Genomic DNA, 25,042 nt, shown 5'->3' with positions numbered 1-25,042 from the left:
CAAACCAGCAATCCTGTCAGCATCATGCACTGACAGGATGTTGACGCGATGCTTTTTTCCACTGCAGCTCATCCTGAGATTAGCGTGTCTGCATCTCGCTCCCGAGTGAGGATCCACGCTCATATTCAGACTCTATTATCTTATAACAGCTTCCCAGAGCATTCCATCACATTTTTCTCAGTGATGTCATTTCCTTCGCTATGTTTCAGCAGCAGGAGTTTAACAGTCCTCTGAGGACCCATGCTGTTTTTGGGTGGAGCCCACTGACTTCATGTTTTTAGGGCCGGGCCATTGACTTTTATCTTGGATTTTGTTCCACTATAGGGCTTGGTCGTCATGACGTAAGCACTTTGCGTTGCCGCCATATTGACGGCCTCTTTTACCGCGGCTCACACTACTGCCTATGACTACCGCATATTGTACTCCTTCTCAGCCTGATTAATTTCACCTTAACTTGATTTCAACCATGGTAAACCGTTGCTGTATTGTGGGCTGTAACAGCTCAAAACATGATCGCCATGGGAAAAACATAGAAAATGGGTTAACTTTCCACCGCTTTCCTGCCTGGAGGCATAACCATGGAGACCAAGCGTAAGATATTAAGAGTCGTCGGCTAGCTTGGATCGCGGCTGTAAGACGACCCAACATAACTTTCCACAGTATTCCAATGTCATTGAGAGTGTGTTCCCTGCATTTTCATTCTGGTAAGTCAAAGATGCACGGTTTTATTTTATAGCCTACTTTGTTTCTTTCCTTCAAAGTTGGGATCTTTTACGGGAAAATAATAAAAACGGCAGCGGGAAAAGGCTCAAATACGTGAGAAACCCGGAGGGTTGGCAGTTAACGTTACTAACTACACATTTGAAACACATAGCAGCTAGTTAAAAGTACATTACATGCGTGAGTGGTTGTTAGCATTAGCGGTTAGCAGTTGCTAAACTAGCAGGTTCCAGAGCCCGTCTGATCACAGCTTACCTTCGTACGGATTACTGTGTTCCCACTGTTTGCTGGCTTTATGATCTGCAGCTCCTGAACCCATCCATTCATGAACTGCACATGAGACTCCAAGGACTTGTAGCTTCGGAACTGTTTTGAAGTATAGGCGCTCACTCATCGGTGCTCCACTCATTGTTTGGAACTTCATATGGATCCAAATGATTAATAATGCTGATTTTGTCAACATACCGGTCCCTGGCTTCTCTATTTAATGTGTCCTGGTAAATTCCAGATCTTTTTCGGGATTTTGACATCTTTTTTCTCTCTACTTCTACGTCTCTTCTTTCAACAACAACGTTGTATCAGAGCTATGTTTACGTTTGCGTAGCCGTCAATATGACCGCGACGTCCCACAATGCAACGTGGATCCCGAGCCCTATTGATCATCTTGGTCTGCTTTAGTTATTTGACTATTCTCTCTCTGCTGTTTTCTATACCTAATAACTCTTGACATGTAATTTAAAACTTGAGGAACAAGCTCTTTTTAAGAGAAATATCTCTTACCAACATTTGCTAACAACATTTGCTAACAACCAAAATTTTTGTAATGCACTTTTAATTCTCTAAGAAATAATTCTATGCCGTCAAAAAGTACCCATGACTCTCATATATATATATATATATATATATATATATATAAAAACACAGCAAAATCCTTCATCATCTTTAACGTCGACAGACTGCAGCCATGTCCCAAATTCCTCGTTTTCCAGCCTCTTTTGTTGAAATTTGCTTTTTCCCATTCCCTATCTTTTTCTCCATCTTGAGCTTCTTCTCCAAACATACAGCTTTACGATAAACCGGAAGAAGTTTCACAAAATCATGCGGAACATGTTATATCTGATATATCTGACGAAATGGTTTTCATATTATTTTTTAATAAAGCATTTTACATGCCACGATAATCACATTTGATAAATGTTAACACCAATTAAGACCTTAATTTAAAAAATTTGAATTTAATGACTTTTAATTATTTTCAATGACTTGCAGAAACCCTGTTATACTACCTTTTGAAAAGAAAAAGAGCTTTATTTCTGGCAGAAACAAGTTAATCTAAATTGGCTTGACCAGTAAAGCCAAAGTTGGAAACTAAAAAAATCTTATCTTTTTCCGTGAATCAGTGAACACAACATTCCTTAAGACTAACAAATCACACTGATAACAACCACCTTCAGTGTAGATGTCGTTACAAACAGAGGAACAGTGAAAGTTCTGTAAGATTCTGTGAGTTTAGCTCCTATAAGGTGAAGCAAACAGATTTAAGAAGCTATTTAAGGTATTTTCAGTATTTTCTACAACTAGTGAAGAGAGGTCTGTTGATCATTGATGCTGAAATAGGGCATCAGAAAGAGACACAAATAATGTGAAAGTAATGTACAGTAAATTTGCAGTTTTATCCCTTTGAGCTTTTAACCAATTTAAGCTATTTTGAAATATCTGAGTAATAAGAGTGTGTGTTTAAATAGTCTATATCGCAACACATTCATTAAAACTTTCCACCATTACTGATTTTTGTGTCAGTGCTAGATCGCAGCTGCTATTTCCTGTTTACTAAAGCCATGTGTGATGACGTACAGTATGGACGACAACGATGTGGGAGGGCTTTGCAGTGCTTGCTTAGTTTCAAACCAGTTCAAACCAAATGGAAACACCGCTAATTTGCATTTCCTTTTTTTACTTTTAAAAGTTAGCTTAAAATTTGAATTTCTGTTGAATGGAAACATGGCTAGTATCCATGCTTCAACAAGTTTAAAAAGAAATTTAAATCTTTTTAAAAACATTACACCAACAATAGTGAATATACTTCCATAGATAACTGTGTTTTACCTATCATGGAAGAAAATTATAGGGACAACAGTTTTGAAAAGGGATTAAAATTAGGAAATAAATCAAGTGAAATGAAGGAAATGCATCAATGGGGAGTTTAATACAGAACTAGGACCCATTCTATAAAGTGCTGTTAGAATAAAGCTATAATAAATCACCTTCCTATGTCTGCTTTTTGTGATGTATTCACAAATGATAACCAAAGCCTGAGATTCTGTTTACATTTACAGCTACTTTCTATAGATTATGTTAATACGCTGCATTATGCACTGATTCTTACCCACAATGCAATGCATGATGTTATCCACCATTCGTCTGATATTGCTCCTGCCATCCAGCCTTTATTTTTTAAAGTTAAACATGAGATCCTATTCATGTGTAAATTGCTTTTGTCTTTATCATTTTTTTATGTTTACCATTAATATAAAGGTGTTGCTTCATTAGTGGTAAAATGCATGTGAATTAATTTTGCCGGGGGGGTTTTGTTGTTTAAGAAATGATAGATAGAGCTGAGGATGAATATAAACTGCCCTGGAGTTTAAAAACATTCAAACTCCATGGCAGATGAGGTAAGGAAACGTACCTGTGGGTAAAATGATAAAATTATATGAATAAACTGGCATGAGTTTGTTGGCCTGGTAACATATATAATTTACAGAAGAAAACTGTAACAAGCTTATTGAAATCTTATATTGGATGTTTAACTTCTTTATGTTTTAAAAGATCTTTTATTTTATATTTTTTCTATGCTATTTTATCTCTATATTTGCCTCTAAAACAGTGGTGTTCAACGTTTTCCAGGCCAAGGACCCCCAAACTGATGACAAATTGGAGCAGGGACCCCCTAAATATATATATTGTATGAAATATTTATATTTATACACAACTTTTTACAGTCCCTAACTATTACTTGTTGCTTGTACATACACCTGTAATAATATTTATATCCTGTATAGCACTTCTGGATAGATGCAAACCACATTTCGTTGCTTTGTACTCATGACCGTGCAATGACAATAAAGTTGAATTCTATTCTATTATAAATTGTATTATATCAAACTGGTCCTATAGTTTCTCTATTACATATGCAGTAATGTAACTAAAGTAATTTTGCCCTGGGATTATTAAAGTAATCCTGATTCTGATTCCTCGTTGATAGGACAGGTGTTGTGAATGAAGCGGTGCCCGTTTTGAAAGAGCTCCTGTGTGTCGCTGAATGTGTGCATTGATGCCTGAAAGACATCTTCTGCCTCCATTTATCTGTTTACTACAGTGTGTTGAATTCATGTTAATGTTAATTTAAAGACATTTCAATTACTGGAAAAAAATTGCAGGGGGGAATATAAAAAAAAAAAAAACTCAAATCAACCAAAAGTTTCGCAACCTCCATGCAGTACCTCCGTGGACCCCCTAGGGGTCGCGAACCCCCTGTTGAAGACCTCTGCTCTAAAATGTTTTCTTTCAGGACAATGGTGCAGCATGGTGCTGTTTCATTCATTATAAGCACATTTTCATTCATTCATAATTCCAAAATATCATGTTTGGTGGGAAATACTCGTCAAAATCATTTCTTTTTACGTATAAAATAGTTGAGGTCGATTATCATTTCCACTCTTGATTGGTCGAATCCTTTTCCATGCCTGTAAGAATTAAAGACACCCACTGTCCTGTGAGTGGGCAGAACACAGCGTCAGCAAGTATATATTCACCCAACATTTAAGCAGAGGCTAAACACATGGAAGCAATGCTTCTTGATATAATGCATTTTTATTTCAGATATGCATGGTCCCCTGCATGACATGTGACAAACAAAACATCATATGACTGTCTTTTTCCAATGGATCAAGGAGAACGTGTTTTAATCAAAACCTGTTATACACCTCTCCAAAACATTCCTTCTCAACTGTCTGCTCTGAATTAACACCTCAGCTGAGCTTGCAGGGCTCCAAAACCTCCTACCGTAAACATAATGTCATCCAAGTCAGGTCCGCTCAGCCTGTAGCTACTTTTTATCTCAGTTTAAGGACGTTTTCACATATTATCCCTGTAAGGCAGCCTGAATAGCCTATTATAATAAAAAATGATGAGCAATAAATTATAAAATCCAGAGGATATTTCAGGAATTAGCAGGTGCACAAACAGCTCTGTCTTTGACAAATGGGTTCATTATGCCTCAGCTAAGTTGTCTGGCAGCCAAGAAGGAAAAACACGTCAGGGTAATTACTGTTCACCTCTAAGGAGCCATTTATAGTAATTCAACATATAGATGAAATCCATGTTCCATAACATCTAAACACTGAATCTAAACCCTTTCAATAAGGTCTTAAAAGATGTGCCTGTGGGTGAGATCACAGCTGGAGCGTGGCTGTGTTGATATTTGCAGAATGTGCACAGAGTGAAGGTTTAGACAGCTGAGGTGTGATTCATAACAGCAAGAGGCAACAGTAATGACAACAAACAGGCCTTTGCATCTTTAGAAGATGCATAAACAGATGCTTTTATTAAATTTGTGGGTTTAGCAGGCCACGCTGGTTACCGGTTTTATCCAATAAATACATATTTTATGAAACAATAGAAGGTTGAGAAAACACCCACAACACATTAGATCTTCGTTGAGTCTAAGTCTTGAAAAACTCGTTCCACAATTTATATTTTAGCATGTTTAAAACCAGTTTGGGAAGTTAATAAAAACAAAAACAAAACACCTTCTAACAGGTCAGACAACTTTAGATTTTGTGGGAAGTGAAAAGTTGTTCATCTGTATATTGAAAAGTATAATATTCAGGTTTAGTCTGGGATAACTGAAAAAAATATTTTCCTCAATATGCATTGAGATTAAAAATAATAGATTGTTCCTTCAACAAGCTTTTCATCATTCCTATTGGGTCTTCAACAAGCTGGACGTGCCTGGAAAACTTTCAGGATCTTATCAGACTCCTAATCCACCTCAGATGAACCTTTTACAAAATCAGGGGAGCAGCAGGTTTACACCAAGCTCCTCCTATCTGCTCCTCCTCTTAGAATTTCTCATTTCATCCACAAGTGTGATTTCAGCCAACGTACAAACAAATCAGTTTACAAAGCATCTTAAAAATGCTTTAAACTTGAACAAAACACAAATGAAAGTACCAAAACAACTTCACCTGTATGCAAACCCAGCCTGGTTCGTTTGGTCATGATCCGCATATTTCATCACATATGTGCCAAAAACAGGAAAACAAAACTGCACCAAGATCTTCTTTCATACAAGTAAATGAAAGCAAGTTTTGGTTTGTTCTAATTACAGGATAAATAAAACTCTGATTTTCACAGTTTCAGTTATAAATTGAAAATATTCAATACCTAATTTGTGAATCATACAAACGGTGAAGATTCTCAGTCATCAAGGTCATAGTCATTCCAAAAAAGTTATGCAAGTGTTATGCCATATGCCATGATCATACTTTTTGGACATTGGGAACCAGTGTCTATATTTCATCTTGACATGATGATGTGGAATCAGCTGTGGAATCTCTGCAACAACCCCCGTTTCAGGCAAGGCCTCCACAGGCAAGTCACATGGAAGCCACCAGAGGTGTGAAAAACTACCCCCCTCTCTGTGAGGACAGAAAAAACCAGAGAGCACACAGAATTCCCCCTTCTTTTGCCTCTTCTGCTCCTGCGCTCAAAGCTGGGATCCACTGTGGCTGGATCTCCACTACAGTGGAGATGCGGGCCGCAGGGGAACCAGATGTCCAGAACCATCAAAGATAAGTCAGAACCTTTCAGAACCGAACTGCTGCAAACAGACCTTTTGCAACACATCTCTCTTGAGTTTCAGAACTTACAGAGCCAAACTGGATGAGAACCATGCCCTGGGTGTGAGCCTGAGGGGACCCCTGCTGTGAGACTGAGACAAAGAGCCCCTGACTGCAGAGCTGCAAAACTGGATAAAACTCAAGCTTTCCAAATGGACATGAAAAAGGTTTGCAGGTCTGGCATGATTACGGACAGAACAAGCAATATGTCTTTTGATGATGCTAATCATATCGTGTGTTTACTGCTGAGTAAAGACAATGCTAATTGATGCTAAAGAATGGACTGCATGCTACGCTATGCTACAGGAATATGTGTTGAGCTGTTGCTAAAGCTTAGACAAGCTTTATTCACTAAGGATTTAAACACTGATATAACATTAGTGTTCATGTGTTCCTCAAATGCTCATTTCATTTCCATTACCAAGTATGACCAAGAGTCATTTAGTGGAATCCTGATGTCTATTCGCTGCTAACTATTTCAAGGAGGGTAAAGAATCATTTAACTAAAGGTTTTTGGTTCTTGATAAAGCAAATCATTTGATTAAACATTATTTGGCCAGATAATGTTTTATTCACCTCATGGATTTGCATTGTGAATTGGTCTGAAAACATTCAAATTTCTTTAAAATTAGTGAAAAGCTAATTTGATCACATCCCATATTCGTTCAAACACAAAATCCATCTTAAACTGTAATATGTTTTTCAACCGTTTTCCCCTTCCTCTTTGTACATAGTAGTTTAGTTTAGTTGAGTTTTACTAGTTGAGAGTGTTAAACTGAAATATGTTTGACTTGGGGCTGAATGATTTTTGTTAATAAACTCTTATAATTTGAACAGAAGTTGTGTCATGATCTGGCCAGTTTACTCTCCCTTAATTCGTCATTCCTTTCACCTGTCGTTTTCCCTCCCTGCCTCAATTATAATTTATTCCCCTCACCTGTTTCCTCTGGTTTATATTCAGTTCAGCCTGAGCATTCAGTGCCAGATCATTACTTGTCTTTTTGTTAGTCTTTCTGTTCAGTTTTATTTTATGGTTCATATCCTGGATCCTAGCAGCCAGTGGAAAGAGGGTTTTTGTGTTTTTCTCATCACCTGATCGTCCACTATTCCTCCCCCGCGGAGTTCTCTGGGTTTTTGGCTCAATATGTGGGGAGGTTCAGTTTTTATCCAGTAAGCCTGGCTCCAGGGAGGAGACCAGTTTAAAGTCCTGCTTCAAGTTCCGGTTCCACGTCCTGTCTCGGCTACCCTCTTCCTCTGAGCCTGCCAGTCTGCATCTGATCCTGTCTCCTCCTGTGCGTGACCACCTGGTCATGCTTCTGGTCCCAGTCAGACTCTGAACCTTCCTGGGAGCCTGTGGATGCCTGGAAGTCTGGATCCTGCCACCTGTTTCTGTTCGTGCCTGATCTAAATCCTGCCTGTTCTGTCTGGTCCTCTCTGTTCTGGATCCCTGACCAGGATCGGCTTCCAGCTTGACCTCTGGAACTGCAGCACTGGGGACATTCTTGGTCTGGACTGTTATACCAGGTAAGTGACCAACTCAGATAATCTTCTGTCAGATGATCGTGGTCACTTACCTGTGTTTCTCAGAGTGTCTGAGATTGGGCGGTGCCCCGCCCCCCTGCCTGCAGTGTCCACGAGCCACAGCTCCACTTTAGTTTTTGTTTTATTATTTAATAAACGTTTGAACTTTCCTACTGACTGTCTCTCCCTGAATACTGAGTTCTTCTGTCCTCGGTTCATGACAGAATTTATTCCATGTATGTGCAGAAATAACAGTTTGACCATGATTAGTGCTCTAATCACTCTTTCATCTATTGTTCTAACACACAGTTAGTAGGACTGTGTGTCATAAACGGTAGATAACAGCTGAAATAATATCTGATTAATAAGATATTTTACCCCCCCTACCGGGGAGGGCATTAAACATCTTAAAGTATCAGAAATATACATTCCCAGTGGGCTGGGAATAGAAAAGAACATTAAATCACAACACAGGGGACAAAAACATCTCACCTGGTCAGCCAGGCAGACAATGACACTAATGACTAATTTTTCAGAGGCATAGGCCAATATCATGCATTGCAGGCTAACAAATGCCTCAACAACTCCCCATTACTAAGGGTCAGAGCTGTTCTTTCGGTTCAGTTTGCATGCTTTCTAAGCCATAAGAAGGCTTTGTTGGGCTACTCTATAAAGCTTGGAACTCAACGCTAATCCAGACAAACGCTTCCTGGATGGGAAACTTGGAAAACAAAGTCTAGTGGTTTGTTTTTTAATCTTTTTCTTTTTGTTTAACTTTTTTGGAATCCCACAAACAAACTATTTAGTATTTTTGTCCCTGTATCACAGACGAAAGCAGACATCTGTGATCCTGTGGAGAACTGCAGGGGAGCCACATCCCTCCTCCTGCAATCGAATAAAACCTGACATGCAAGACTGGCTAAACGAGGTTGCTCCTCAGGTTTCATCAAATGGAGGCAGGGTGAAAAAAGCCCCAGAGTAAAACTGAAAAAGGAATCATTGCCCACTAGTTCATCAATGAATCATTGAGCCACTATTTTACCCTGCAACTTTGGAAGTGATAAAGAAAATAAATACTGCAGGAAATTAAGCCACTAATTATATATTATTTGTGAAAAAGGACAACTTATTATGCGCTTTTCAGTCAACAAAACGTGACAGAGAATATTGATGCAATTTCTGAGGTCCTGTCCCCTGCAGCCTGGATAATATCCTAAAACAATAAGAAAAACAATTTCCTTTTATCTGATGAATCAAATAAAGATTAGAAATCGGTCTCCTGATATCTTCAATGTCTTTTTCTTAAATCTCTTGCCATCTCTAAACAATATTATTTAAAGTGCTAGCATGGGCACAACCATATTAGCTGTGAATTGTCTGCCAACACGCCCAGACATATTCTTTTATCGCCAGCACAAACATGGGGACGAGAAGATGAGTTTAAACTCCCAGCAGGGAAAGTGACAGAGCCAAAAGAGGATTAAATCCTGTTCCCTTTCTGCCATAACGCCACTGTGCTCACACACAGAGTAACACATTTCCATTCAGTCGCACAGTTTCTGCAGCATTACACAGGATTAATGATGCAGGCAGACTGTTTCAGAGATGAATTTAACTTTGTCTGAACCTCTCTTGACCTATATCCTTAACTGGAGCGGTGCAGTGATGGCGTCCAAAAGGGGACACAAGTCATTATGTCCGAAGAGGTCTGTGCTTTTTCTGCACGACAAAATGGATATGAGGATTTGGAGATGGGTAAAAATGCAAAAATACAAAGAATGGAGAACAATTCAGCGAGTAAAAAAAAAGGGGTATTTATCAATTAATATCAATTAACCCGAATGTAAAAAATATCCTACAACTTTTTGAATGGATAACAAAATGCCTCATAAACATTTGAAGTGATGCCTTATTGCAGTTTCTAAATGCTACTGTTTTGTCCTTTTTATGCAGCTGTTAAATTACTGGTAAGTAGAAAAAAAGGGTTAAAAAAACTAATTAGCTCTCAGTTCTTTCTTTTTTTTTTCCTACAAAAACATTAAGGCTTTAGACTGCAGGATGGGCATGGTGCACAGAAAATGGACAAGGACATGTTTCTGTTAGGTAGCTTTTATTTTTGTTGATCAATAGAGAGGAAATCAATAGTTCATGGAAAACTAAAACATATTTTTTTGTTTCTTAAGAGACAATTTCTACTGCTCTGCTCAAGCTATCTTTATAGCTAGATTTATTTAGTTTTGTTGCTTTTTTGCTATTACATCTTTAAAGTCCTGCTCTCTTTACCATAAAACAACAGCAAAATCACAACAAAGTATAAGAAACAGACGCACCAATCCGACGCTCTGATCGGATATTTGCTCAAACATTGATTAATTAGCTGGATCGGATATCGGATCAATGACGCAGCATCCGATCCAATCATAAGCAGCAATACAGTTACAGACATATAGGGATTTCCATTGTATGACTGCAGCACTGATTATGTTGTCATGCACCCACATAGCAGCTAGTTACACTGTTTATGTCAAGCATGATGCGTTTACTCACATGTAAGGTATATACGGTTAATCAATTCAGCCCATGTATCGGTATTGGACTGGATTAAAAAAATGGATCGCTGCATTTAGAAGTTTTATGCATTTATTTTTTAAGCTTCCAATAATAAGTAGCTCTCAATCAATGCGCTAGCTCATAATTAAGAATAAAGTTTGGTTGCAGATGTGTTATTTTTTATTCAGTCTTTTATCAACCAAGGTAATTGATAATTTAATCTGTTAATAGCCTATTTTTGTAGCTACGAGTTCTGCTGCAGGGACAAAAGTAGTATTTTTTCATCTTTCTATTGATACAATAATATTTTAATTATTCACTTTTATTTATTTTTTTATCATTTGGGTTGCCTTTAAGCCACTTTAATTTACTTTTTTTTCTTGTTTTCTTTTGCAGCACTTTGTATTTTTTGGTTAATTCTTTGTCAAGTCTGTATATAAGCTAGAAGAAATGTTTATTTACTTTGAACTTTTATTAATATTCCTGTTTTTTGTTTTTTTTGTTTCATAAATAAATCTGAATGCATCTTAAAATCAATGTTTGAATGTTCAACTAAAATAGTTTTCAATTAGTTGAGTTGTTACATCCATCAGCCACTGTATGAAGGGGATTCAGCCCCAACAAGTGTCCGCTTCTATTGTTACATTTTGTTTGTTGTGATCATTAAGAAGTTATTTTATGCAAGAGGTATAAAGCAGGCAGGGTTTACTGTATGTATACAGTTTTATAAAAAAGCGAAATCACAGAGCTCAGTCTCCTGTTGTTCAAACTATTATTGAAAAATATGGAAATAGAATTTGAAGACTGTTGTGATTGCTTCAAATTAAATTTCTGAACCAAGAACAATCGATGCGAACTGCAACAGGCGGATACTACATGAGGTAAAACCAGCACCCAACATTCCCATTGTTGCTTTATCCTAACTTTGTTTTTATTAACATTAAAACAGTATGGGGCCGAATATCTTAGGAGGAAAATTTCATCTTTCAATCGCTGAAGACTTCAAACTATTATCACTTTAAAATCCATCATCATTCTTCTTTTTCTCATTGCTACATGACGACAGAAAACAAACAGGTTATACCGCCCTCAATTCATTGGTAAAAGGAAAAAAAAAATGCTTCAATCAGCCTTGATGATATGACAGGTTTCTTTTCTAAACATGACAATTAAAGTATTTAAAAGTTGCGTAACATGATCAAAGAGTTATACGACACTTGACCTATGCAGTGTTGACATATGACTCTGATTTTCTTTAACAATCTGAGGGTGGGGTTGACAAACAGCAGGACTATAACGACTTTATAAGCCAGACTTAAAGCAAAACTAGGAATTCAGGAGTGAAAGAGGCAATGACGTTGGTCAGGCACTTAGAGAAAATGGATATTTACATCCATTAGTATGTATAGGAACATAATGACAAAAACAGAAACTTCAGTATCTCTTGGAAAGACAGTAAATATTTTTTCAACCATAAAATTAAATCAATTGCTCAAACATTCAGGGCATATTTCTGTTTTTCCATGAAAATAAAAAAAAGCCAACTTGGAGCATGCAAAAGTGCATTAACCCATAAAAGCTTTGGGTTTCTCTATCCAACATGGCTGCCTTGACAGCTCAGGTAATAAAGTGTCTATGCACACTTCTGTCGGTTTGTATCTTATGACTAAATTTTATTTTATGAATATGTCTCAACAGCATTTATAATAACAAATAGAAGTATTTCAAATCTGGATCCCTGTGGGTTGATAATAAAAACAAGTCTTGTCTCTGAGGAAACGCAGGAGTCAATTGTAGTATTTAATTACTGTAACCATTGTAAAGTACACAAGTAGGTATCTTTTTAAGGCCAAAGCCAATACTTATTATTTGCCAGTGATTTTCTTCCACAATTATAAATGATAAAAAATTATACAATGATAACAACTGGTACAGAAGTCTCAGTTTCAACAACAGAGATTCATTAAGAAAAATGAACAGTGGATAGTAGATTAACTTGATCTCAAGATATGGGTGCAGACTTGGTGCTAATTCTGAGTTTAGGAATTAGCACCAACTCTGATCTCAAAGTGTAATATGGCTGCAACTTAATAATAGTAGTGAACACAACAAATATACAGTTTATTTAGTCTTTTCTAGTATTTTATCTCTGAGTTACTCCTGTACTTTCTAGTTTTTCTTTTTAAACAAACAGCTGCAATTTCTAACAGCAGACTGGTACGTCTCTGGTGGAGTCACAGACTGGGTGGGTCACATTTGAAAAGGAAAAGGGTTGACAGAGTTCTCTTATGACCTCTTGAAAATAAAATCTAACAGCATGAGATCACTATGAGCAGAGAGGTCTTTATCCGTCATATTCTATGGTAGTATGAATAAAATCCAAAATCACAAACAAAAATTGTTCTAAGAGGCTCTTTTATTCCTTAAAACCTTCCTTGGATCCTTTGGCAAAGTTTCCTCAAAAAAATGTTATTTCATTGTTTATCTGGATCTGGATGAGGTTACTATTTAGTTAAAACATACCAAATGTATTTGGATAGACAAATCCTTAGATGAAATATAACTAAATTAACAATCTATATAGATTATAGTAAAATATCTAATCTTTCCCCTAATCTATGGAGATTAGGGGATCAGATTTTTAGACAGAAAGAGCACTTTTACAGTTCACAGATTAATGTAGCCAGACTTTATCTAAGTAAGTTCCTTTGGTCTAATCCTAATACAACATCTACCATTACTTTTTAGACCTACCACTACATTTTGCAGGATAATAGAATAGAATTCAACTTAATTGTCATTATACTGTCACAAGTAGAAAGCAACTAAATTATCTCTCTGCATTTAACCCATACCCTTGGGGACCACTGGGCTGCCATTGTGTGGCGCCCTGGTCAAGGGTCTTGCTCAGGAACCCAGAGTTGATGTTGTGGGGATTAAACCGGGTACTTGCAACCTTCTCAGAGCATAAGCGAACTGCTCTAACCACTAGGCCAACACTCCCCCGAGTGAGGGTAGTTGTGTCCCAATTCTTATTTGCATGTAGTGGATATAACAACGGGTAGGAGGCATGAATCTGGCCCTTAAAAACCAGAAATTGCAGATGCTTCAATCTAGTTCTAAATCTTTATCTTTTCATTCTTTTCATTACAGTTATACTTCAGCAGCTAATAATGTTAGGATTCCAGTTTGTGTGGGTTGTTTTTGTGTTTTTCCTCTCTCCACCACCAGATGGTGCCCTATCCTCGTTGGGCCTCCTTGCACATCTGCGGCTCGTTGGGTCATTACCAGAGGAGTATTTGAGCAGCGGGCTGTCACTACCTTGACGCCAGAGTGTTTGCCAGTATTGGTTACTCTGACCATACTGAGATTAGCTGAGTCTAACCTTAGTCTTGTCTCTTTGAGTCTAAGCTTGTTTTGTCTTTGTTCTTCGACAGGAAGCCTTCCTGAAACACGGATAAGCCTGGACATTCTACCCCCCTGGAAGGATAATCTGAGTCAATTTAAAAAAACATGCATCTAACTTTCCAGTCATACTACTATTCAATAAAAAAAAATAAAACAATTCTGGGCTGAGCCACAAATGTTTCAACACCTTAACAACACCTCTGTTTTGGTTTACATTTCTAGTAATAGGTTGGTCAGTTAAACAATTAGCCTAATCAGCAGGTTTGTCAACTTACGAAAGGAAAACTGTTAAGATGGGTGTGACAACATTCCCAGATTTTCACCTACTTTATAAAATGGAATGCAGAACTGCTACGTTTGATTTCTCTGCAGTTAAAGACCAGAACTAGAAATAACGTCAAGTGCAAGTTGAGCTGGTTCTAGTCGGAAAACCTGTGGGGTCATTTTCTACTAACAACTTAAAAACTGTGCAAAACAACATGACCACAAAAAAGTAAAATAAAAAAACACAGTATATCTTAATCATGACACCTCTTATGAAATTCAATTGCATATATTAGGCAGCAAGCAAACAATTTGTCCTCCAGGAACCGTTGTAATGCCCACTCATCTGGGTCAGAGTGTCTCTGACTCTGCAGCTCTGTGGCTTAAGTGACTGGCGTCTGTTAAAAGTGGTCTAAGAAAGGAAGAGTCACGGATCTGGCAACCGTCGCTCAAACTAAGTTATTTCAATGCTGGTTCTGACTGAAGGGTGTCAGAATTAACATAACCACACCAGATAAGGAGGAGACTGTATCTTCTAATAGCTATAACACATATATTTTGTCTGGAATTATAATTAGCCTCTAAAGTATCAAGATCTTAACTAATAAGCATTGATGGGAAGTACTGGACGAATGAAACACATTCCTCCTTCTATTGTGTCACTTTTTCAATTCAATTCATGCATCTATTTTCCATCAAGCTTTAACCCTGCTGGGGCTGCGAGGGGTGCTGGTGCATATCTCCAGCTGTCCACGTGTGAGAGGCGGGGTCCAACCTGGACAGGTCACCACTGCATCACAGGGCAACACAGAGACAAACAACCATTCACACACACATTCACACCTAAGGAGAATTTAGAGAAGCCAAATAACCTAACAGCTTTTGGACTGTGGAAGGAAACCGGAGACCCCCAGCTGGGAATTGAACCCAGCAACTTCTTGCTGCAAGGCAGAAGTGCCACCCACTGCCCCACTAAGCAGCCCAATTCAATTAACTTTATTTCAATGAATAAAAAATCCCAACAAAGGTCATCTGACGGCTTTTTACAAAAAAGATCAGGTTATGAACAGGAATGTAGAATTAATTAGATGCATTATGCATTTCAAACTCAGTTACATACAATCGCAACGCTATCAATCTCTAAACTAATTGCATGAGATCCATTGCTTGACACTAAATTTTCACCTTTGGAGAAGATTGATCAATAAAAAAAGAATACAGTCTTTATCTGCAAAGAGTAGATCAAAACCATTCCTTGAGGAAAATGAAAAGTTGTTTTATTAAAAGAAAAAAATATTTTTCTCTATCACTAGATATTAAGTGGACCTTTTTCTGTGTTGGTGATGACATTTGGTGCCATACTGAAAACACTGACCTGACAAGTCCAATCTAGCTCTAATTTCTACCTCCCTAAAAACTGAACCCTTAGAGTAGATTTTCAAATTGGTCTAAAGGGGAAACGTTTTTATCTGTTTGTTTGTTTGTTTTTGCATATTGGAACTTGAAACATTTTAATTTTGAAGTGATGCCCAAACAGCTGAACGGTTAGAATGAAGCATTTAAAATTTGACCTTTCCACCTTTAACCATCCATCATTTTACAGAATAACCAGCAGAAAATGTGGGTTTTCTCTCTGACTGAAACCCACTTGCTGTGTTATATCAGCCTGCCAGTCACTGGGCAGCAGCAGCAGCCCCGCTGCATGGGTACCATGTCGGCTCCCTCCTCATCAGTGTGCGGGTAACGCTCCTCCCTGCTGGGCTCAATCAATCACTCAGCTGCACATCACGGCCCAAACATGGATCCCCACATCATGTCCTCCAGATCTTACCTGCCCACGGTCTGGTTGGCGAGCTGTCTCATCCGGTTAAACTGCTTCTTCATCTTGTGTTTTTCTCTGTTACCACCGAGCGGCAGAGCGTCTCCGCAGATCTCATTGATGAGACATTAAAGTCCGCTGATCCGAGGGAAGGCGAGGAGGTTCGGCTCGTTAGGTGTCCGGTTCGGGCATCGCTGCGGACCAACGGGGCAGACAGGCGGTGACTTAATTCCAGCTCATTTTGTTTGTGAACACTGTGTTTCTGTTTTCCCTGCGCTCCGCAGCTCCGGAGATGCTGAACCGATTCCTGTGGCGTTGACAGCCCGACGCTCCCAGCTGGTGCATCATGGGAAACGTAGTTCTATTCCAATTCCTTTTTTTTTTCAGGGTCATGACCACTGAAAATATAATGGAAAAAAAAGTTAAGTGATTTTTAAATATTGTTCCAGTTTAATATGGGAAAAGGTCAGAATTCTGACTTTAATCTAAAAAATCTGACTTTTTTTCTCAAAATTCTGACTTTTTACTCTGAATTCTGACCTTAATCTCAGAATTCTGCCTTTTTTCTCTGAATTCTGTCCTTAATCTCAGAATTCTGACTTTAATCTCAGAATTCTACCCTTTTTCTTGGAATTCTGACCTTAATCTCAGAATTCTGACTTTAATCTCAGAATTCTACCCTTTTTCTCTGAATTCTGACCTTAATCTCAGAATTCTGAGATTAAGGTCAGAATTCAGAATAAAAAGTCAGAATTTTGAGAAAAAAAGTCAGAATTCTGAGATCAAGGTCAGAATTCCAAGAAAAATGGTAGAATTCTGAGATTAAAGTCAGAATTCTGAGATTAAGATCAGAATTCAGATTAAAAAGTCAGAATTTTGAGAAAAAAAGTCAGATTTTTTAGATTAAAGTCAGAATTCTGACTTTTTTCTCTGAATTCTGACCTTAATCTCAGAATTCTGACTTTAATCTCAGAATTCTACCCTTTTTCTCGGAATTCTGACCTTGATCTCAGAATTCTGACTTTTTTTCCCCAGAATTCTGGCCTTGATCCCAAAATTCTGAATTTTTTCTCACAATTCTGACCTTAATCTCAGAATTCTGACTTCGGGTAGCACAGTGGGTAGCACTGCTGTCTTGCAGCAAGAAGGTTCCGAGTTCAATTCTGCATGGAGTTTGCATGTTCTCCCTGTGCATGCATGGATTCTCTCCGGGTACTCTGGCTTCCTCCCACAGTCCAAAAGCATGACTGTTAGGTTAATTGGTTTCTCTAAATTCTCCTTAGGTGTGAGTGCATGTGTGAATGGTTCATTGTCTCTGTGTTGCACTGCGATAGACCAGCGACCTGTCCAGGTTGTACCCCGCCTCTGCACCAGCACCCCTCGCGACCCTAGCAGGGATAAGTGTGATGGAAAATGGATGGATTTTCAAACTGCAGTATTTATTAATGGATTAACATATATAGTTTAGCTACAATTCCTCTTTAATGATTTTATTTCTATCCATCTTCTGTTGCTTACTCTGTCAGAGTCTCCATGGGGTCGGACTGCCAGGGCCTCTCCAGTAGTCTACGGGCAAAATTCGGCATACACCCTGAACAGGTCCCTAGCCTGTCACAGTCATATTTTTGGACTGCAGGAGGAAGCCGGAGTACCCGGAGAGAACCCAAGCATGCTCAGGGAGAACATGCAGAAAGCCACTGGCCATCGAAACCACAACCTTTTTGCAAGGCAACAGTACTACAAACTACACCACCATACAAATGACATTTTTGCAATGGTTGTTTTTCTTTTCAAGTGACTCTCCTAAGTTTTTTTAAACAGTGCTAAATGAATTGCTTATTAACTCTTAGAGTTCACATATTTTATTTATGGAATTACATGTTAAACATGGTATATTTGTGTAAAATGTTATATTTATTTCCAACATCGTAGCTAACACAGCCAGTTACCCCAACTGGCCAAGCATCAGTTTTATCACACATTGCTGTGGGATGGGATCCCACTCCCCAAACAAAATTCAAAACATGTCTGCCACTGGTTGTTCTGGAAACTCTGACCCAAACCTCATGCAGTTTCTGTTACAACATTCAGATGTGTCATGTATTAGCTGTTCAAAATGCTGCAGATGGTGTAATGCTATATATTTTTCTAACATACTTTGTTAGTAATTAAACATTTTAAGCATTTTTCTGACCATCTCTGTCCGTTTACGACCACATGTGCACTAATCTACTGATAGCTATTCCCAGAAGACTATTATAACAGCAGGTAGGTAAGAATATTTGTCAATTGAAAAAGACAATCTATTCTTAAATAATTATGTAACTATTAAACTACCTAATTCCAAGTGCATATCTAACTCAAACTGGTTTATTTTGTTTGGGGCAGTAAATTGTTCTTTAATGACCACCACAGTCACCAGATCGCAAGCTAAAAGGACAGAAGAGTCGCATCTTGAATGTATAATCAACAAATATGAATCATCTCTGCAAATATTGATGTAATTTTTCCCAACATGGATACTGAGAAAAATTATATACCTATATTAGATTTTTTTAAGGCATTATCCTAGGATTATAAAGCTACTTTTGTCATCTTGATGGATTAATTCACATAGCTTATTCAGTCCAGATCAGAAAAAAAAAACCAAATTGACATAATATCCATTTAAATATGCTTTCAAGTGCTGTGGGGGTTAAAAGAGTACCACCCGGTTCCTTTAGATCAGATTTGTCAGATACAATTCTTTAGTTTGTTAATGTTCATGATGAATCTTTATCTCACACCAGAAGACATTATTTTTACTTTATAGAACTTTAGATTTAAGCTATACCCACTTCTAACATATCGTTGTACATGCTTCAGGAGTAATATATTATATTATGATAAACGGTACAGTTATGGGTAAGGCTAATTAATCCAGTCATTTAAATACACTGTGAGCATCTCTTCTTTCCACTATCTATCAATATGAAAGAGGGTTACAAAGCCAAATATAAGACTTTTGGTCCCAGCAACCTGACTCAGAACCTTTACCTACAACAGTTGAAAACATAAAATAGTTTTAACCTTTTTTATGAGTGGCCAATCTACCAAAATTACTGTAAGAGTACATCAACAATGAACTGTTCCGGAGGGCACAATAGAACCTAGAATAAAATTTCAGGTAGTGTTCGTTTACACTGCAAAAAAGATCTAGAAATAAGTAAAAATGTCTTAAATTAAATGTATTTACCTGTAATTTTAGTAGGTAAGTATGATAAGGTGTCAGTGGAATGAGATTTTTAAACTCTTAAAATAAGGTATTATATGATATGCACCTGAAATAATACAATGCATTTGTTTTTTTCTTATTTTAGATGTTAATTGTTTTGTTCCATTGGCAAAATGTTTTTTAATTTTTTACAGTGCAACGTTCATACACTAAAAAGAGGCTATCTAAACATGCTAAGCAGTTCAACAGTTATTGCAGCTAATTGTAAAAAGCAGTTAGAGGATATTTACTGTTTAAAGTTTAAAAAAAGGATCTGAAAAACAACCTGTAAGTCACCAATTTCTTTTTCCACAGTGGTGTAACCACTTCAAACCCACAATGGACATACCGGATTTTTTTCATATAGAAAGTTAGTTATTCTAATAGCAAGATTAAGCAGACTACAGTATATAAAGGAATATTTATAATTCCAGATGCATTACTATACATAGAGCTATAGTTCCTTGTAAAATGCCATAATTCTCATATTGAACAATAAGTCTAAGAAAGGCACAGAAACCACTTATTTTCAACTTGTTTTCAGAGATTTTTTCTGAAGAAATGACATCATATTAACAATATAAATTAGATCAGCTAAAGAATCTCACATCACGTCACTTAAGTGGTGACATACAATGTTGGCTGCTGTAATCAAAATGAGGAACACAACAGCGTTTGTTTTTTATTTTTTTTATTTTTTTGTGATTTATCTGGAATTAGGTGAAAAGGCACAGATTACACAACTTTTCTTTCTAAAAACAACTTTTCAATCACATTCATGTCCCTGTCCAACCAATTATACTACCCAAAAATTTGGAAATCATGACTTCTGGATATTTACCAGGTATTTAGTTTTTTAACTAAGTACCACTTTATATTCCCAATTTTGTACTAATCATTTGGAGGACTTTTTAATTCATCTACAGGTGCTGGTCATAAAATTAGAATATCATGAAAAAGTAGATTGATTTCAGTAATTCCATTTAAAAAGTGAAACTTGTATATTATATTCATACATTACATACAAACTCATATATTTCAGATGTTTATTTTGTTTAATTTTGATGATTACAAATGACAACAAATGAAAATCTCAAATTCATCATATCAGAAAATTAGAATATTACTGAAGACCAATAAAAACAAAGGATTTATAGAAATGTTGGCCAACTGAAAAGTATGAACATGAAAAGTATGAGCATGTACAGCACTCAGTATTTAGTTGGGCCTCCTTTGGCCTGTATTACTGCAGCAATGCGGCGTGGCATGGAGTCGATCAGTCTGTGGCACTGCTCAGGTGTTATGATAGCCCAGGTTGCTCTAATAGTGGCTTTTAGCTCTTCTGAATTGTTGGGTCTGGTGTATTGCATCTTCTTCTTCACAATACCCCATAGATTTTCTATGGGGTTAAGGTCAGGAGAGTTTGCTGGCCAATTAAGAACAGGGATACCATGGTCCTTCAACCAGGTACTGGTAGCTTTGGCACTGTGTGCAGGTGCCAAGTCCTGTTGGAAAATGAAATCTGCATCTCCAAAAAGTTGGTCAGCTGCAGGAAGCATGAAGTGCTCTAAAACTTCCTGGTATGTGGCTGCGTTGACCCTGGACCTCAGAAAACACAATGGACCAACACCAGCAGATGACATGGCACCCCAAACCATCACTGACTGTGGAAACTTTACACTGGACTTCAAGCAACGTGGATGAAGTGCCTCTCTTCTTTTCCTCCAGACTCTGGGACCTTGATTTCCAAAGGAAATGCAAAATTTACTTTCATCAGAGAACATGACTTTGGACCACTCACCAGCAGTCCAGTCCTGTTTCTCTTTAGCCCAGGCAAGACGCTTCTGACGCTGTCTGTGGTTCAAGAGTGGCTTGACACAAGGAATGCGACAGCAGAAACCCATGTCTTTCATACGTCTGTGTGTGGTGGTTCTTGAAGCACTCACTCCAGCTGCAGTCCACTCTTTGTGAATCTCCCCCACATTTTTGAATGGGTTTTGTTTCACAATCCTCTCCAGGGTGCGGTTATCTCTCTTGCTTGTACACTTTTTTCGACCACATCTTTTCCTTCCCTTCGCCTCTCTATTAATGTGCTTGGACACTGAGCTCTGTGAACAGCCAGCCTCTTTAGCGATGACCTTTTGTGTCTTGCCCTCCTTGTGCAAGGTGTCGATGGTCGTCTTTTGGACAACTGTCAAGTCAGCAGTCTTCCCCATGATTGTGTAGCCTATAGAACTAGACTGAAAGACCATTTAAAGGCTTTTGCAGGTGGTTTGAGTTAATTAGCTGATTAGAGTGTGGCACCAGGGGCCATCAATTTTGAACCTTTTCACAATATTCTAATTTTCTGATATGATGAATTTGAGATTTTCATTTGTTGTCATTTGTAATCATCAAAATTAAACAAAATAAACATCTGAAATATATGAGTTTGTATGTAATGTATGAATATAATATACAAGTTTCACTTTTTAAATGGAATTACTGAAATCAATCTACTTTTTCATGATATTCTAATTTTATGACCAGCACCTGTATATTATGTTTGGTGTTTGGTATTTTGCAAAATCCTTTAGATAGGTAAACAGTGCCATCTTGAGGCAGATCTGGCCCAATTAAACATATCCTTCTCTATCCTCTGAACTGTTTTCCCTTTTTTTCTTGACATTAAGTCATAAACTTCCATGTAGCAAATGCAAATAAAACAATTGAATAAATATTTGTAAGTAAAAAATACTTGAGTTGTGATATGCTTTTATCCAGCACCTATTGCTATTATCTCTATAAATAGAATCAAGTAAAACCAGTTTTGGTCATGTGTAAATAACCTAATTACTAAACAGAGTGCACCTGAATGCTTTTCAATCTCTACATAATCAATCTTTAAAACCAAGGAATACAGCAGACAAGAGAGGAAGAAAGAAGATATGTTCAATGCACAACTGCACACCTACATAGGAATGGGAGAATGGCCCATGGAGGAGCAACAGAGATCAACAGCTCTGATGGGATGTCTTTACTCATACACAGATCTGGATTTTATGTATGAGAGGAAAGAAGAAAGCCAACATTAAGAAAAAAAAATCTTATGAAATCCCATTTGCACTTTGCAAAAAGTTATATAGAGAGCAAAGCAAACATTTAAAAGAATTTGCCCCGGTTATGTACATCTGCCGCATCCTGCAAAGCCCTTAAGGTGAAGAACCTAATTTCAATGTGCAAAAGGTACCGTAGCACATGGTGGGAGAATCATGATGTGGGATGTTTTTTTTTCAGCATGTTCAGAAGAACTGATCAGAGATGGTTGAAAGATGGGTGGGGCTTAATTTCTCTTCATTTCCTTTTCTCTCAAGCCTGATGATTCTAATATGGTGCCAATGCAGAGGTGGCTAATAACTAGCTACATTTACTTGAGTAACTTTCATAAATAAATGTCATTTTAGGAGCAGTTTATTCAGTTGTGGGTTTTAACAACATTTTATGTGCTGTGTCAGATGAAAGACAATTACACTTAAACAAGCTCCTCATTTATGGATTTTTAGCTTACACTTGTTTTACATCAAGTATTTATATGTTTTGAATCATGTAAATAAAGTGTTAGTAAAAGTGGAAAAACAAAAAGGCCATTTAAGGAGCAGTTGTACTATTTACTTTAACTTAAGTAATATTCATCTGAGTAAATCTGCTACATTTATTTGACTAAATAATCTGGTTACTCTACCTGCCAGGAGCAACTTGAGCCATTTGGAGATCAGGTGAAAATACACTAAGCCTTGGAGTCTTGTATCTTTTCCTGACATATTTATTACCTACTTTTAGGATTGGTTTTAATAGGTGCAAAAAAATGTATTTTGTAATTATGCTATTTATTTATTTACTTACCTGTCCCTTTGGCTTCCTGCCTTTTAGTCAGATTATTCAAGCTCAGATTACCTTGTGACTTTTGCCACTTTGGTGTAGCAAAGTCCAGAGTTCAGCAATTAGCTGTTAATAAAATGATAATAATTCTTAAATTGAGGGGGTAAGTGAGACACTTTGCCAATGGAACCAGACAATTGACTTTTAAAATGAGAAAAATACTATTGCATTGTCTTATTTCAAGTGCATATTATCTAAATGTCTTATTTTACGAGTAAAAACACTTATTCCATTGGTAAATCATCTTATTTACCTACTGAAATTCAAGGTAAAAACACTTAATTTAATATTTTTTTTTTTATTTCTAGATTGTTTTTTGCAGTGCAGGTGACAAACTTCAGTCCAGTGAAGCTCTTGAAGCACTAAACCGTTCTCAATAAGTTCTGAAGAATTAAGTTCATGTGAATAGTTTTATTCTGATTAGATTATTAGTTAATCTATTAATAGATTAATGTATTAGAGCCCTGGAGCAAGAAGAGTAAGGAGAGGAGATTTTTTTTTTAGCTTTTTCATCTTTCAAACAGTAGTATGTTGTGGAAAAATCCAGGTTACTTTATTTATGATTAAGATCTTTATTTCAGTAACTTAAAAGTTGTAATGTTTTCCTCCGTTTATATTTCCACAGAGCGACTGATTGTCTAGAGCTCAGATTGACATATTTTGATAATTTCTAGGTTTGAGTGTCTCAATGCTTCACCTTAATGAAAAGATTTTTAATTATTTAATAGCCATATTTATTGTGGCTCGTGTTTTGGTAAAGTATTCCACAAATTTGATTCTGCTGAATATCTCCATGCTTACTGTTTTTGAATACATCACATAACAATGAACTGATAAATCTGTGTAGGATTCTTTTTAATATTCTTCCCTGGAATCTGATTATTTGTACCTTTTTTCTCTTTCAGCACCTTTCTATTTTAGTTGTCTCTGCACAGCCCTGAAAAGTGGCATAGTATTGATTTCTTATATAGTTTTGGGTGTTCGCATGTTGGTAAACATCTAGCATAGACACATCTAAAACATAAATCACAACAATTTACATTATGCTACTATCAAATATGACTGAGGAACAGCCTCCCTTTAGATTTTCAAACACTGCTGCAAGATGATCTTTATTAAAGGTGATATAGTACTGTGTGTGTGTAGTCAATTTTATTAGAGTATTTTTAACTTTAGCTGTATGGATAGCAGCCATGAGGGAGTTTTAGGTCCAGAAAATGTACTAAACAGTGGCACATCTGCACAGTTTATGTTAAAGTGAGACTTGTTTGTGTCCAAGTTTTGTTACTCAGGTGTGATATTTTAACTCCTGGGCATGTGTGCCATCCGGAGCTCCAGAAAGCACAGGAAGCAGTATTTACAGTTTCTTAAAGTACAAGTTTCCACCAGCTATAAATTGCCTTCCGTAAATATTTATCTCAGCATTTAATGTTGTAGAAAAAAAACATTTTGAAGTGTTTGCTACTTTTGGACAGCTACCTATAATATAATAAAATACAATAAAATAACCCATTTTACAAAACAAAATCTATCTATCTATCTATCTATCTATCTATCTATCTATCTATCTATCTATCTATCTATCTATCTATCATCTATCTGTCTATCTATCTACCTCCTTAAAGAGGTGGGTCTGTGTCATTACAGTAAACTGTCACTTGAGGGCGCTAAAGCACTGATAGTTAT

General features: G+C 37.1%; 1 protein-coding gene across 1 annotated transcript in view; it reads right to left on the bottom strand.

The window, feature by feature from the left end:
* LOC119782480 (rho GTPase-activating protein 44-like) overlaps nt 1-16,517 on the bottom strand; it is a 114,310-nt gene extending 97,793 nt beyond the window's left edge. The window contains exon 1 of the mRNA XM_038283464.1: nt 16,198-16,517. Within this exon, the coding sequence (XP_038139392.1) occupies nt 16,198-16,250 (53 nt within the window). The 5' untranslated portion in view covers nt 16,251-16,517. The remainder of the gene's footprint in view (nt 1-16,197) is intronic.
* Between the last annotated feature and the right edge of the window lie 8,525 nt (nt 16,518-25,042).

This window comes from Cyprinodon tularosa, unplaced genomic scaffold (assembly GCF_016077235.1).
Source record: "Cyprinodon tularosa strain WSP-4 unplaced genomic scaffold, ASM1607723v1 ctg194, whole genome shotgun sequence".
Classification (NCBI taxonomy): domain Eukaryota; kingdom Metazoa; phylum Chordata; class Actinopteri; order Cyprinodontiformes; family Cyprinodontidae; genus Cyprinodon; species Cyprinodon tularosa.
This window is presented reverse-complemented; position numbering and strand designations above follow the sequence as displayed.